Source organism: Genypterus blacodes, unplaced genomic scaffold (assembly GCF_046128005.1).
Source record: "Genypterus blacodes isolate CSIRO-AG114 ecotype Tasmania unplaced genomic scaffold, CSIRO-AGI_Gbla_v1 ptg000042l_1, whole genome shotgun sequence".
Lineage (NCBI taxonomy): Eukaryota > Metazoa > Chordata > Actinopteri > Ophidiiformes > Ophidiidae > Genypterus > Genypterus blacodes.
The window spans coordinates 42,501-58,797 of NW_027466855.1; the positions used below are offsets into that span (position 1 = coordinate 42,501).

General features: G+C 47.9%; 1 protein-coding gene across 2 annotated transcripts in view; it reads right to left on the reverse strand.

Annotated features, from left to right (window-relative positions):
• The window catches only part of nbas (NBAS subunit of NRZ tethering complex), a 99,311-nt gene that overhangs the window by 34,437 nt on the left and 48,577 nt on the right, over positions 1–16,297 (reverse strand). For both annotated transcript variants that reach the window (XM_076148717.1, XM_076148715.1), the window contains exons 38-44: positions 15,912–16,025; positions 14,797–14,920; positions 11,725–11,801; positions 11,324–11,461; positions 6,173–6,396; positions 5,480–5,590; positions 1–7 (exon numbers count right to left, since the gene is read on the reverse strand). The exon at positions 1–7 is cut by the window's left edge and continues 244 nt beyond it. In XM_076148717.1, coding sequence (XP_076004832.1) covers positions 1–7; positions 5,480–5,590; positions 6,173–6,396; positions 11,324–11,461; positions 11,725–11,801; positions 14,797–14,920; positions 15,912–16,025 — 795 coding nt within the window. The remainder of the gene's footprint in view (positions 8–5,479; positions 5,591–6,172; positions 6,397–11,323; positions 11,462–11,724; positions 11,802–14,796; positions 14,921–15,911; positions 16,026–16,297) is intronic.

Genomic DNA, 16,297 nt, shown 5'->3' on the forward strand with positions numbered 1-16,297 from the left:
GGAAAAACTGGGGAATGGAAAAGAAAACGGTGAGGCTAAATATTTCCAAGTGAAACTATCTGACAATGTCACATTTAAAGTAATCATCCAGCATATTTTCATACAAATAAGTCCACACAACCATAGTCCGGGCTATCACAAAGTCTCTAAAGGTTTTACATTTGTTCTTGTAAAAAAAGAGGCAGGAGCTTCAAGGTGAAGATTCATCGACACAGCAGGTCTGGCATCCGGATGAGAAATACAACTGCAGCATATAGAATCGTCAAGTAGTAGTAAGGTGAGTGTGTTGTGAAACGGAACGGAAAGGGAACGCCAGAGAGAGAGAGAGGGAGAGAGAGAGAGAAAGAGAGAGAGGAAAAATAGAGGGCCGTAAAGAAGGCAGTAATGGAGGATGTGATGGGATCAGAGAGCCGGTCTGTTTGAGGAAGACTATTCAGCGGTTTAAATTGTGCACAATTAATGAACGCCATTGCTTTCTGACAACGTGTGTCACCGGCGAACTGGGAGTCAACAACAGCGGGTGGTCGGCAGAATGAGAGGACCGAGAGAAAAGAACAGAGGAAAAGCACCGGGGAGAAGAGGAGGGGAAGAGAACAAGGCTACAAAGTAGAATGTTAAAGATATACTTAAGAACAAAAGGCAAAGTAAAGCTGGTGGCTGAGGCGGGGGTGGGGGATCACAGGGACCAGAGCTGTCTGTGGAGTGTGTGAGCGTGGATTCGAGTGTGACAACAGAGAGGACAATGTCTGCTCTGGGCTCGGAGGCCGGTTGCTGGATGACGCAGCACAGACGTCTGTGGTGTCGTGAAAGTGGCTGACAATAAGACAGATTATCAAAAGGAGAGCAATCATCCTCAGAACTGGGACCTTTCCTTCTCTCGCAAAACAAAAGGCCCCAGAGTTGAATCCTGATGTTTGGACTTACATTATAACCTTGTTTCGTTCTTGAGCGCCTGAAAGCACCAGTTCTCAAACTAAAAACGTGCCCAGGCATCGAACCCCGACGTTCACTCCTCCTTCTCTTCCCATTGACAGCAGGTGTTTACATCTCCAGTTTCTTTTTTAGCAGCATTTTCCAGTACAAAACACAGATTCCTGTTCAATCTCTGCTCATGCGGCTGTAATATCACCGCTTTCTCATTAAACATTCAACGACCAAAGCAGGGAGCCAATTTAATCCCTTTGAATATTCCTCAATATCTTTGCTGCTCTCTCTCTCTCTCCTCTGTCTCTTTCATCCCTCTCTCTTTCTTTCCCCATTCTGGCGGGGGTGTTGTCATGTCGACCAATTCCAAACAGGTTCAGTAAATTACACAAGGCCATTTTCTCAACCAAAAAAAAAAAAAAAACACTGAAAGGCATACGGCTTTTTCACTGTGATGCAATTTGCTTCTACCTGCTGAAACACACACACGCTCACACACACTCGCTCACGGATAAGACGCAAAGCCCAAATCTTCACACACCATCTGCAGAGATACGTGATCCGACATACAGACGAGACCCATGTTGAGCTCGCAGCCGCTGCACTTCCCCCGCGCCACAAGGAGAGTGACGAGCAGACGCCATGGAAACCGCTAAACAGATTACGACGGTGAAATTCCGATATTTTTGAGGCCTTGTCAGTATTCATATGCCCTGTGCTGTGATGCACCCACACAGGCGATTTCACTTACTTGTGCGTGTCAGACCTCTTAACGGTCCTGTGTGTAGGTGTGTGTGTTTGTCTGACAGTTGGAACCCTTTTTGATTCCATTATATATGCATGGAGTTTGGCGACCTTTGACAGAATTACACAAAATACCTGTGTGGGTGTGCAGGGGGCTGTGAAAAACAGAGATACACATATTCTAACACATATTCTAACTAGCGGTAAAGCCTTGGTTGTTCAGACTGTACTCTTTGAAGTTCTCAACATAAGAAGCCGGGATTTGCGATAAAAAATTCACAGCAGGGACAAAACGCCACCCGGGTATAAAGAGGAAGCCCTGAGCAAACACATCAGGGCATGGAACGGATAATACAGAGCAGTCAAACCGACGTAAAGATACCATCGAGAGTATATTTGATTAGACAGGAAGCGGAGCAGCAGGAGGTCGGCGCGGCGGAGTGAAGACGCACATGGATAGTCAACAGCAGCGTGTGGCAGATAGGAGCAGAGGGGGTAAAGAGGAGCAGCTGACGGCATAAACGGACGGCCTTGTTAGAAGCCTTCAGCATGATCGAGTGAGGAAGCTATCTATATGTACGTTCAGCCGGACGCAAGCATGCTAACGATCAATATATCACAACAGAATGGTCGGGTTGCTCGCTCGCTCAGACCTTGCAGAGCCTTTGTGGACCGGCATCAGTAACCAACAACTGCAACTGAATACCAGGAGCTTTGTGTACAAATTCTCCTCAAATGCTTCTTATTTTAGAACTCATCAGAATGCTAAGCACTACACAAATGAACATCCAGCCAGGCAACAGCACTAACTTAATTAGAGGGAAACGTTCAACACAGCTAAATGTAGTTGGACTAAAACAGCGTGTTGCAATCAACAGCGAGTGCTTTCACCGAGCTGACGGGAGGCAGCATGTCACCAGATTCATGCAAATGCCAAAACAGAGAACCTAACTTACTGAAATGAGCTAATATTGAAAAGGAAGCTGAACAAATGACTTTTAATACTCTTTGACTTTTTGCCAATCTGAGCTGTAGGTGCTTAACGTGCAAGAGTGACGGTGGAGAGCGACGCTTAAAGAATTGAAGAGGGCGGCAGGTGAAACAGCAGGGGGGGAGGGAGGAGGAGGAGGAGGGAGCGCTGCGGCTTAACTTCCTGACATTCTTCACATAAAGCGTGATCCCGGGCAGATGAGACTGGAAGGTGTGCGGTGTGGAGTGAGAGAGAGGAGCGGGCGAACGAGGTCTAGGTGTTATGCGGTGCCGCTGTGTTCAATGTGAAACCTTACTTAGCCAATATTTGCCCGAAACCCAACTGGGCGACTGCACACCTGACGGGACACAATGTGCTGACGCCAACGAACTCGACTCAGGGGCGCCAAAACAAACAAAAGGCTGTAAAACCTTTCAACTGTTTCTTGCTACAGATATGATGTACTTAGCACATTTCATAGCTTTGACAGAGAGGAATAGTGGATGCGTCTTGGAAGCACGTCAACGCATTTCTATATTTGGAGGAGACACTTAAACCGTTTAAGAGCCGCCATTAAAATGTCAATAAACAGAGTGAAATTCATGTCTCTGAAGCATCTCTGAGCACGTCTACAAAGACCAACACACACACACACACACACACACACGAGGCGAGGTAGAAGAGCTGATGCTGGCGGTGTTTAGTGGTGTATCGATTCCTCTAAAAGCGTTTATTCTGTGTTAATAGGAACTGTCTGTGGGACGGTCCGGGAGCGTGATCCATCTGCTCTCCCTCCTATACGCTCCTTATTCTCCCTCTTCCCTCCGTGCCAACGCCGTTTCTCTACTCAACGACCTCCGCTCTCTTGTTTCTTTCCGCAATTAACGACGGATCTTTGGCCGTTGTGTACTTGGGCATCAGCGTTACCATTTAACGGTGACACCTTGTTTTCTTTGTCTGCTTATCGTTCAGGCAACCTACACAGACTGACTGAAAGGCACTAGAACTTTGGTCAAAAGCAAGAGGAAAACGGCAGACTTCCCTCTATTACAGCATCCAACGTTTCTACCACTTCTACACATTTAATTCAGTTTATTGGTCTTCTTGAGCGCCATTCAGAGTGTGAAACCAACTATATATGATGATTTATTGATAAGCAAGCAAGCAAGAAGGTCTGGAGATTTTAATCTTGGACGTAATATTCCTCTGTGAGTGTGTGTGTGTGTGTGTGTTCCCCTAGGGTGCTTGGTTTTCTCAGACAGCCCACACACACGCGTCCCGTTATTGTGAATACTCCCGCTACCGCCCTGGACGATGGCGCCAGCCGCAGTGCTGACGATGACGATGGGCAGCATCTGTTCCACCGTCCTCCAACCAACTTCCTGCATTCCTGTATGCATTCTTTCCCCACAGGGATCAACAAAGCTAAAACATAAACTAGCTTCCAACCTGCACCTCCTCTGACTTACAGGTGCAGCTCCATGATTGTGTCTCCTACTGAACCAGACTGAGAGACAATGGAAAGGCTCAGGAAACCTCAGCAGGTGATTTGAGTTAATGAGCTGATTAGAGTGAGACACTGTGAGGATACTAGATGGAACTTTATCACTATATTAACATTTCTGAGAGACTGAGTTTGGGGTTTTCATGAGCTGTAAGACAGAATCATCAACATTAAAACAAATCAAGGCTTGAAATATTTCACTTTGTGTGTAAAGAATCTATAATATATGAGAGTTTGAGAATTGAATTACTGAAATAAATGAACTTTTCCATGATATTCTAATTCATTGAGCTGCACCTGTATATCACTCCCTGAGCCCTTCCATCCAATCAGCGCTCGTACATCACAGGCACTTCCACTCTGGTTCCAAAGTTCCTCAGCATTCATAGAGAATCACAGTCAAAGCGCCTGTGGGAGAATCTGAGGGAAGTATTGGTTGTAATTTATTGTTAAGTGGGGGCCATAAAGCATTTCCTTATATCAGAATGCAATGCCTTAGTGACACGGGGATATTTATCACTGATACACACACATGCACGCGCACACACACACACCATAACTCTGCTGAAAAGGCATTCTATTAAAACAAGGAAAGGTGCAGAGCTAGTAAGATCCCCAGCTATGAAGTCAGAGAGCAAATAAATTATGGAAATAGAGTCTGACATACTCACATCCACTCTATACACACACACACACACACACACACACACACACACACACACGCCCACGTATGCTTTTTATGCATTTCAGCTTTGTCATAACTCACAGAAGCAGTCGTGCTACTTACACTTTTTCCATCACACCTTTCAGAATGTTTTGAAAAATGGAGGGGATGCGTATGTGCACCCTCTCTCACACACACACACACACACACACACACACCTAAACAAAAACCTCATACATAAGACCAGTGATACAAACTGGGGATATATTTCTTCATCAAAACGTGATGGCAGGTATCAAATCTTTTGGAGAGCATTTCAGATGCAGACTGACAGAACACATATTTCAAACTGACAACTGTGAATAATAATCGCACAAATACATAAATCAGGTTTTTAGGGAAGTGGTCTGTCATGTTAATAGAGTTCTGAAGACGGCGTCAGACTTCCTGGGGAAAAGGGATTTTGACTGGTGTTCGCTCAAACTCGTCTGATGGCGCATTTTCGCCTTTCGACCTTTCCAAGCTCGGTGTTTGTGACATTTTCAACAAATTTTCATTCAGTGTTAGGAATTACACAACCTTATAAGTATTGTAGAGGGACCATTGCACACATTTTAGGTTATAACGATGTGGAGATGCAGAGTGTGTGTGTGTGTGTCTGTGTGCCAAGTACCCGCTGTCTGTGAAGAGGAACTCGAGGTGAGTCATGTAGACCTCCCACAGAGGAACGCTGTAGCGCTTTGCCAGAGAGAGAGCGATTCTGTACACTCCAGCATCCAGTGTCCTAAACACACCCGCAGAAAAAAGGATTTAGTATTCATCACACTGACGCAGGAAAACACAGAAATAAAAACAGGAAAATAAAACCACGGCCCACTAACTGCAGCGTAAACATGCTGTAGCTTTATTTAGGCAGGGCTTCTTCCAGAGCGCTGAACTCCAAACTAAACGAAAATCATCAACACGGTTATGCAAGCGTGGCGCGTATCCACGGTGATGACTCAGTGAGTGTTAGCACTTTATCCCCAACTGTGTGCACTTGGCCAAGTTTTGACTGAGAGCACAGCAACTTGGCAACGGGACTGGAGAGACAGATTCATATCAGCACTGTGCCTTTAACTGTTTGCTCATTTGTGCTCCTGCTTTTTTGGCGAGGCTGCATGAGAACGATAAAGAAGAACATACAAATGACTAATTTCACTGACATTACCATTTCATTTTCACCCGATATGTACTTATCCTAATTAGCATTTTCACTTTAGAATTTACATAGAAGATTGCGGTGTAGAATGAAGTAAACACATATTTGTTGTTGTAATTTGTCATTAGTGATGCATTGATAGCCATTCTCATGTCTTATACTGACTCTGTGAGGCCCAGGATGGTCTCCTTCTTGTAGTCGGAGTCGGAGCTGAAGCGCTGGACGTCCACGCCGCGGCCCAGCCCCTGGAGCACCTGAGCCTGGGTGAAATCGGTCAGGCGCTCGTTGTAGACGTGGAGCTGGGCGATCAGCTTCTGCACCTCCTCTGGCCACTCAGAGTGTGCAGACACGTGCTTAGAGACCGACCGGATCAGCTCCTTGGGGTCAGCCTGTAAAAAAGAAACACAGATACAATATTTTATATTAGTGTCTACTAAAGTTTGTGTTTATAACCCAATCCAGGTAAAACTGTGTGAAAGGGACATTGTATCATTTATGAGTCATGAAAAGGATCTGGTGAAGGTTCCTCTGAACCGAGGCAAATAAAAGAGGAAAGCATTCAGAGAACTCAAACCTTCGACAAGGAAGCATATATATCACTGTGACACACACACATATTCTGAACTAACTTGGAGTGCCGCACCTGAAGTTCAATCAGGCATTTTCAAAACCTGCTCCCCCAACAAGCCAAGCTAATGTGTGAATGTAGCAGGAAGCATTATAGCTGCTGTGATTCCGGCCCATGGGGAATAAGACAGCGGGTACACATTTAGGATTGAGTGTGCATCAGGCAGGCAGGCAGGCAGGCAGGCAGGAAGAAGAAGAAGAAGAAGAAGGTGGATGTTGCAGCTCTCACACCACCCACGGTCTAATTAAACGAGCTCCTGAACTTGGTTTTTGGCATCTTTTACTCTGACTGTCACCCAGCAGGATAACATGGGTTGTTTGTTGATCCTATTTGCATAAGATAATTATGCTTGCCTGGAATGGCTGCTGTGGGTTTCAACCATAGCGTGTGTGTGTATGTGTGTGTCTGTTTTCCTGCTGCGCGTGTCTTCAGATGTGGCCTTGGTGCCAAAAATGCAGCTACAAGAGCAGGACAAGAGGGGAAACTGTGTGCAGAGTGGGAGAGGAGAGGAAGAGTAATAACAAGGACTCTCTCTCTCCCCATCACGTCTCTCTCTCTCTGTCTGTCTCTCATAATCTAAAGTACTTGGGGCGAACAGGATTCTATTCTTGATGCGTCCCAGTAACCTTCCTCAAAACACAGACCTTCCTCCCATCATTGATGCGTTCTTCTCCCCTCTTGCTTCGCCTCAGGTCTCCTTTCTTTTTAGAGAAATCCTCCTGACGAACCCGAATGTCGCGAAATCACTCAAAAGACGTACGTCCCGCCTAATGACTCGCTCACGTCCATTTCAGACCGTCTGGAGATGACAAAAAAAGAGGCTAACTTCTCATCTTTCATTAGTGTATGAATAGAAACTATGTTTGAAGTGTTGTGTGTGATGTTCCACAGCTCAGAGGAAGCCTCTCCATCTCCCCCCTCAGCTATTCCACAGCAGCCAACGGGCTCTTTCCTCTCTGCTCCCATCCTTCCTGCGAACGGCGTCTAACAAAAGCCTCCATCTCCACCAGAGCCTGGAGCCAATCAAAACTCTCCTTTTTACACCGCTGCTTCTTCTTCTTCTTCTCCTTTCTTGTTAAAGCAAATTTGTTGATTAATTCAAACTAAATCTGCACAAATCTGCTCTGCCTCCTAGATTTGAACACACTCACCAACTTTTGTGTGTGTGAAGAGTCATGTAGAGGTCACAGGGGGGGGATGGGAGGGGGGGGGGGGGTGTACATTCCCCTCTCCAGAGAGCGTGCTGGTAATGATCTAATGAGTTGTAATTGATGCCATGCCGAAGGCTTTGCCATACAGTCGGTGGCCTCATTAGCACTAATTCTGCAAATGGTGTATATGTGCACATAATTAGAAGGAATCCAAGAGGGGGGGGGGGGGAGGGGAAGGGACCCAACACCACTTGTGAAAGGATTATCACCCCATAAACAAGCTTGGCTGCACCGCAGGTCACGCCACGCCATGAGAGGGGGGAGCGATCACGAGTGAGGCGCATCGTCTGACAATAGGACGGGACGAGGCGTGAAAGCAGATGTAGCCCGGTGCTAACTAGTTAACCCGCTGCATCTAATCAACAGCTCAGAGGCCTCTTAGCACCGACCGCTCCCCACACAGCTACGCCTGATCTTCCTCCATTCTGCCCTCCGTTTCTGCAGCGACTCCACTCTTAGCAGCGCTCCCACGGGTGACGTGAATGCCGCTAATGATTGCTGTACATGGGTTCAATTTAAGTGTACAATTTGTGCAAACAGACAGGAAGGACGCCGCATCCGCGCAGCTTCATTATGATATGGAATCCATTCAGCGTGTGACTCGTTATCTCTGTGATTGCGACACGTTTCTGCTTCTGCACACAGCAGAACATTCCACTCCAGTCCAGGGAAATCTACTGAGCCATGTTAAAAATATCACTACCAAATGGACAAAATGTACTGAACACATGAGAAGCTTCACAGAGGGAAAGAGGGAACGGGTCTCCATGTAAATAAAATGCTACTCAGAAACAGGTTGACGTTGTTGCTACCTTGCTGATGGAATCATTTTCTCCCTTCAAAAAACAAATGTATAAGTTTATAGACCTCATTTAATACCTCATTTCAAATCAGTAGCCAAATCGGGGGTATATGAAGTGAAGGTAAAGTATCTTTAAGAATGGTTTGTGGGCTTTATTATGCAACTAAATGTTATAATGAGAAACAATAATGAGAAGCTCAAGGAGCCGAGCAGTGTTTCTGCTTGATGTACTCTAAAGTGTAAAGCTCCACGTCTTTATAGATGGTGTGGGTTTGTGTGTGTAGAGTGTGTGTGTAGAGTGTGTGTGTGTGTGTGTGTGTGTGTGTGTGTGTGTGTGTGTGTGTGTGTGTGTGTGTTTGTGTGTGTGTATACGTAAGTGTACATTTGGAGCGTGAGCAATCAATACTGTGAGAGAATGGTGACTGCAGGCGAAGATACACGCTTCAGTGAAAAAGCTCAATCTCTTTGCTCAGCAGCTCGCCGCACAGAGGCTGCATGGCTACAATTATGCTCAAGCAAGTGCGCATTCTCTCACACACACACACAGACACACACACACACACACACACACACAGACACACACACACACACACACACACACACACACACACACACACACACACACACACACACACACACACACACACACACACACACACACACACACACACACACACACACACACACACACACACACACACACACACACACACACACACGCGCGCAGGCAAAGTCAAGGCAAAATAGTGACAAGCATAGGTAAACAGGCCTCAACACTTACATAAACACAGGCTATTGTCAAATAAAATGTAAACACCAGCAGCAGAACAATTACGCTAAGCATCGCCTGTGTTTTTTGCAAATGAGCACTTTAGTCAGCATAATGAAAACTTCCAGTTGGAGCGAGCGGGAATCGGCTCATTACGCTTTGGGGAATAATGGAAAGCCAGCCTGCGTATCATTGAGCGCGCTGCGGCGGCGACGACGACGCCAATTGGCCGGGAGAGGAAGAGTTAAAGACCTTGAAAGTCAATAGAACCTGCCGAAACTCTCCAAAAGAAGAAGAAGGTGATCCGAGTGCTGCTGGGTTTAATATGTAAGGGAGATTAAGAAAAAATGTAGAAGAAATAGATCCTAGTTCCTTTCAGTTTGAGGCCATTGATGAAAACAGTTATTAATGTGACACGCAGCACAAACGTCTCCTTTAAAGACGTTCCTGCTGCCGAAGCTCTACAGAATCCAGCCAGGATGCAGAGTCTTGATTCAGTCTGTAAAAACAAACACACACACACACACAGCCTTCGAGACGCCCATTTGCATTCACGACTGACTGACTCTGGGTGGCTCGAGTGTTTCCTGTCTTATTGCTCCGCGTGTGAAATTATGTGACAAGTGACACAGAGCGAGCGACTCCTCTTCATGTGAGGAGAGAGGGGAAAACGCTCAGAGACAGCTTGACGACAAGAATCCACCCCCACGCCCAGTCTCTCACACACACACACACACACACACACACACAGTAATCATTGTCACAAAAACAGATCCATCACAGACACACACATGCCAGACTGCCATCATACACACAAACGACAATGACAAGCATCTTCCTGCCCCGATGTCATTTGTAATGCAGGGCAGGCACGCGCTGATGATGCCCACACACACACACACACACACACACACACACACACGCACACGCACACGCACACGCAGGCCCGTGTCGTACATATCTGGAATGAAACGTCGGGCGCTCGTACAACATGTGCTCTCTGAAGATAAGAGAGGAAGAGCAGGAGAGGAACATGCGAGGACGGAGGCTTGAAAAGAGAGGCGAAGGCACAGATGTGTCACGTAAACGCAACAACATTCATTAAATCCAGCATTATAAAACTTTTTTTTACAGAAGTCGACGGCCGCTCGAGACCCGGGGACACGAAGAAAACAAGCTTTACACTCTGAGAGAACAAAGAGAAAGGGAAAGGAAATGACAGGTGAGCGTGTGAGAGAGTGAGAGAGGGAGAGAGAGGGAGGGAGAGAAAAGGAGGCGATGTTGAAGAAGAAGAGAGGATGTACTGTATATGTTTTAAGCTAATGGACTTGAACTTCACTTCAGGCAGGAGGCTAGGAAGTGATTACCGCTATTAAGATGCGGCAGTAGTGTGCGTGTGTGTGCGCTCGGTGTGTATGTGTGTGTGTGGGCTCGGTGTGTGTGAGTGTGGCACAGAGTTGTTGGGTAGCCGGCCTGACCTTGGACGTCAGCCTGGATACACTTAACCACTTCTGCCTCTCCATTCTCTTCATTTCCTGCATTTCTCCCTCCCACCCTCCACCTGCTGCTGAAGCCCACCAGAGACACAGACGTCCACTCAAGGAAAAGGTCAGAGCCATTTCGTCCCACTTCTTCCGCTGCCAATGCTGCTCTTCCAGCACACGCACAGAGCTGGAGTGTGTGTGAGTGTGTCTGTCTGTATGATCTATTAAGTTCAGTATTAAAAATGCATTTTCATTAAACTATTCAGCCTGTAGAAGCATTTCCTGTGGCAGGATTTGGGGGGTAAAACACACACACACACACACACACACACACACACACACACACACACACACACACACACACACACACACACACACACACACACACACACACACACACACACACACACACACACGCTCACCTGGTAGAGGGTGTGGTTCTTGTCTTTGAAGCACGGCGCCAGGCGAGAGTAAATCTGCAGCGAGTAGTAGTAGGCGGCCAACTGGAGGGACAAGGCCGAGTGGCACTGCTTCTCAAAACACCTGTTGGCATCCAGAACCTGGGAGGAGGAAGGGGGGGAGGGAGGGAAGGAGGGAGGGAGGGAGCGAGAGAAGGAGGGAGGGAGAGGGAGAGGGAGAGGGAGAGAGGGAGATGGGGGGGAGAGAGGGAAGGAGGGAGGGAGGTGACAGTGAAGGATGAATACAGCAAGAACCTGATTTTATTATTTTATTACACTTAAGATTCGTGCCAACACCAGCGTGTGTTTGTGTGCATATTTGTGTGTGTGTGTGTGTGTGTGCGTGTGTGTGTGTGTCCACTGACCTGAGGCAGGGCCAGTAAGTAGGACAGTGCGAGCGTCATGTCCCTGGGAAACGCATCGTTGGCCAACTGCAGCAACACTGGAACGGATGGAGGGATTGAGAGAGAGACAGAAGCAGAGAGAGAGAGAGAGAGACAGAGAAAGAGGGAGACAGAAAGAAGAGGAAGAATAGAAAGTGTCAAACTTAAAGCACTGAGGATTAACAACCCAGCACAGATTTGTTGAATGCGAGGGCTGCGGCTGTCAACACACACACACACACACACACACACACACAGTCTCTCTCTCTGGGCCTGTCAGAATAGGGGGAAGGTAAAAATAGAGGGAGAGGAGGAAAAAGGGGGACACAAGTCAAGAGGTGTCGTTTAAAAAAAATCCCTCCTGAGCTCTGCCATCCTGTGTGTGTGTGTGTGTGTGTGTGTGTGTGTGTGTGTGTGTGTGTGTGTGTGTGTGTGTGTGTGTGTGTGTGTGTGTATTCATTATTCAAAGTGGGAGCACTTGCCTACTTCTAATAAGTGCACCCTGGATGAGTGCAAACCTGGGCTGAGTGCTCCTTTAACGTGGGATTCTCTCTGACCGGCTCCATTCCAAACGAGAAAACGTCATCAATCACCCACACGGACAGACAGAAATCAGAAAATCTCAATAATTCTTCATAAATTTTTAACCACTGGGCGGAGTTCATCCTGTGGTTCCAGTGTCACACTTTCATTGGTAACCACTGGGCTGCACACACACACACACACACACAGCTGGACCTATATGTGCAAATCTACCAATATTTACTCATGGAACATCAAACACAGCGCACACATACTAAATCCTTCCCTCGCTCAGTCCCTACATGGACTCATGTGTGTGTGTGTTTGTGTGTGTGTGTGTGTGTGTGAGAGAGCAGACACCAAGAGCCACTTTGTAGTCTCAGACCAGAGAAGAACAAAAAGCCTCTGTTGGTGATAAGAGCCTGAGACAAAGTGGAACAGACAGAGGAAACTGGAGCGTGGACACTGGGGGAGAGAGAGAGGAAGGAGGTGGGTGAGCGACAGGGGCACGGGCACACACACACACACACACACACACACACACACACACAGTACACTTCTCCATGAGTGTGTGTGTGTGTGTGTGTGTGTGGGTGGGTGGGTGGTTTGAGGCTAGAGTGATGCACCGCTTGGGAGAGCTGTAACAGCTCTTTTGAGCGCACACACACACACACCCATCCTATTGTTGCTTTTTTTAAATATTCAACCTAAACCGACCCTCTCCTCCTGCCCCCCCGGGTTTCAATGAGCAACACCTTCGAATGAGCTGATTACACGCCTCTCTAAAGCTACAGATACCATCAGGACGGGAAGAACCTGAGGGGTAAACACACACACACACACACACACACACACACACACACACACACACACACACACACACACACACGACATAAAAGCCTACAGGGAGAGCGCAAGAAAAACAGATAAAGAGGCTTCACGTACAGGAGTCGATGCATGAGCCGGGGCCAGAGTGTGTGTGTGTGTGTGTGTGTGTGTGTCGACACGTTAACACACATATACACCCATGTCAGCTAAATTGGGAACATTGTTGGTGAGATGGTGTGACAGTGACTTATTAGTGTTTCACCTGTGCAGGCAGGTGAGAAACAAGCGATTATAGACCCGGTCAACATGCTGCAATTGGCAGCCCTCTATGCTCTGTGTGTGTGTGTGTGTGTGTGTGTGAGTGAGTGAGTGAGTGAGTGAGTGAGTGAGTGAGTGAGTGAGTGAGTGAGTGAGTGAGAGAGAGAGAGAGAGAGAGAGAGAGTATGTGTCTGCTCTAACACCAAACACCAAGCTATTCTGCACCTTACTCAGCTCAATTCCAATTGAGTGGCTCTCCACTTGTGTCATCATTAATTACCTCCAGCTTATCTGGGGCAGGTGAAAAATCTATATATTTATTTTCTTAAAGGCCATCTCCCGCTCTGTTTTTGAGGACAGGCGGCGCGGCGGAGCGATATGGGAGTCATTAATCGAAGGTTGTTATCAGCGCCGTGCCGTCCGCGTCCCGTTTTATCTTTGCAGACGCGTCGCCACAGCTCTGCAGGGAAGGTGACTTTAAAGAAGAGAGATATTCCTTTGAAGAGAGAGAGAGAGAGAGAGAGAGAGAGAAGAGGGAGTGTGTCCATCAATGTGTGCGTGTCTGCGTCCAGGTGTCAGCATTCTACGGCCAAAGTGTGTGCCTCGCCTTTCTTCAGTGTCCCCACATTAGTATTCATTGAACACACACACACACACACACACACACACACACACACACACACACACACACACACACACACACACACACACACACACACACACACACACACACACACACACACACACACACACACACACACACACACACACTTTTGGTCCCGCCATTGATTTTGGCGAGCAGCTGCGATCCATCACGCGCCGCGGCCTTGATGTTTTGACTCGCCGTTATCTCCCCGGTATCGCCGGCGTGTGACGCGTCGTTATTTACTGTTGCCGCGGGATACGTGGGTATACATTAATTAATCAATAAGAGTCCGTTGCTCTCTCGTCCGCTACGCACGGCCTGCCCGAGTAGACAGATGAGGAGTGGCGAGGAGGGGCGGGTGGAGCACAGGCGAAAGTTAAGTAGTTCTCAAACACGAGCCGTTTGAAACAAGACGCTGAAAAGCAAACCCTCCATTCATGACAAAGTACTTTTTGGAAATAAGACAGAAATTTGAGCGCCTCAGGTTTGAATCTGATGTTTGCGAATGGCCGCAAACATCAGTGTGTGAGGGTGAAGTGCTGCTTTTGAGTCTCAAGACAAAATGAAAGAAAGGCAATCTGCCAGAGCGCTGTACTTTTCTTTTTTTTTGATTAATTGGATCCGGGTTGTGGCTGCCAGCGCTTTAAGAGGCCGGGACAAGAACACAATCTCACCACGCAATTAGCAGCTCCGGGCGTGTTATGGCGCCGCATTAACGCCAGTCACCTGAGTCGCTCTATCACTTTCAGACTCAGACTCTCAGATACGCTCTCATATGTGTCTGTGTACGGCGTGTTTACCCTCCGTAGCTGGGAACAGCGTCTTCCCTTCCGTCTTGGCCTCGGCCAGCTTGCCGGTCCTCAGCAGCACCTCGGCAAAGTTCTCCTGCGGCACGTCTCGGAAGGACGAATACACGTCCTGACTCTGGAAGGGAAGGGAGGAAGAGGAGATGAAGAAATGCATTACAAGAGTTTGTGCATCAACTGAAGGCAAACGCCGACGTTCCCGGCAGAGCGGAAAATGACACAGGGAGACGCGATTTAAGTGGCAGCGTCCCAGAGTCATGACAGATGAGAGATGGAGCACACGGAGGAAGTGGCGAGCCAGATGAAGCGTTTGAGCGCGGCGGCCTTTTGATAATTCATTCACGGGATCCTTTCACAGCGAGTTATCCTTCAAGCGCGGGAGGGAGGGCGGAACGACGGCGCTCGCGTGTCTCCCCTCTCCCCGCTCTGTCTGTCACGTCTCAATCAGCCTCTCCGTCCCGCTGTTTGGGTAAAAACACAAAAAAACAAACAATCCCCACCGTGGATCTGCCGGTTCAGGGGCGGACGGACGCGAGGAGCCGCTATTGGTGGACGGGTGATGGAAGACGGATGAATGTTGGGAGAGGGCGCAGAGGGAGCGGATCTGGAGAGGCCTATTAAAGCGTCAGGGGAGGAGATGTATCGGCCGTCTCCGCTTCCCCCTCGCGTCCACTCTTTTAGCTATCCACATGATTTGTGCCTGCGAGTGAAACGCCCAGTCACGGCCCGGGGCGGCCATTTCCCCGGCATAAAAGGTCAAACTACTCCCAATCCTTACTTTTCATCTCTTCTGCCTCTATAATTCCTTCTGTTGACGCTCTCCTCCTCCTCCTCCTCCTCCTCTCCGTCTGCGACATACATTAGCTGGGCTGTGATTAAATATTTGTGTCACATCTCCACACTCGCTCTCTCTCACGCTTATCTCATCTCGTCTCCGTTTATCCTTCCAAATTGCTTCTGGCGTCGAAATGACTTTGCTCAAAATCAATATTCATTTCGGGCTCAACACAAACATACTTTTTTAGTTACAGTCTAACAGCCTAATTAAATGCCTTAGCCTGGCTGCTGTGTGAGGAAACCGGGGAGAAAACTGAGGCGGCGCTACTCACCAGGTCGACATACGGGTCTTTAATGAGCTCCTGATAAAAGGGGCCGCAGCCTTGGCGCTCCAGGTTGGAGTTCTGGCCCGCTCCGCCCGTGCTGCTGGATCCTTCGCCGTGACCCTGAGGAGCCATCAAAACATCATTAAATATTCACACATCTTGCCCCCGTCATCTCTGTCTGTCCCACACCTCAAGTCCTCGCCACTATTTTCTCTTTTTATCTCAGAAACTTGCGAGCTGCCACGAGCCTCTCAGGTCGGTGCCAAGAGCAGAGATGTAATCAATCTCCGTCCGGGCGACCGCCGAGCCAGTTCAGCCGCCGGCAACCACAAGATATTGAAATATTCAACAGTCGGGCCGATTAATTATGCAAGAGATGAGCTCCTGATTGG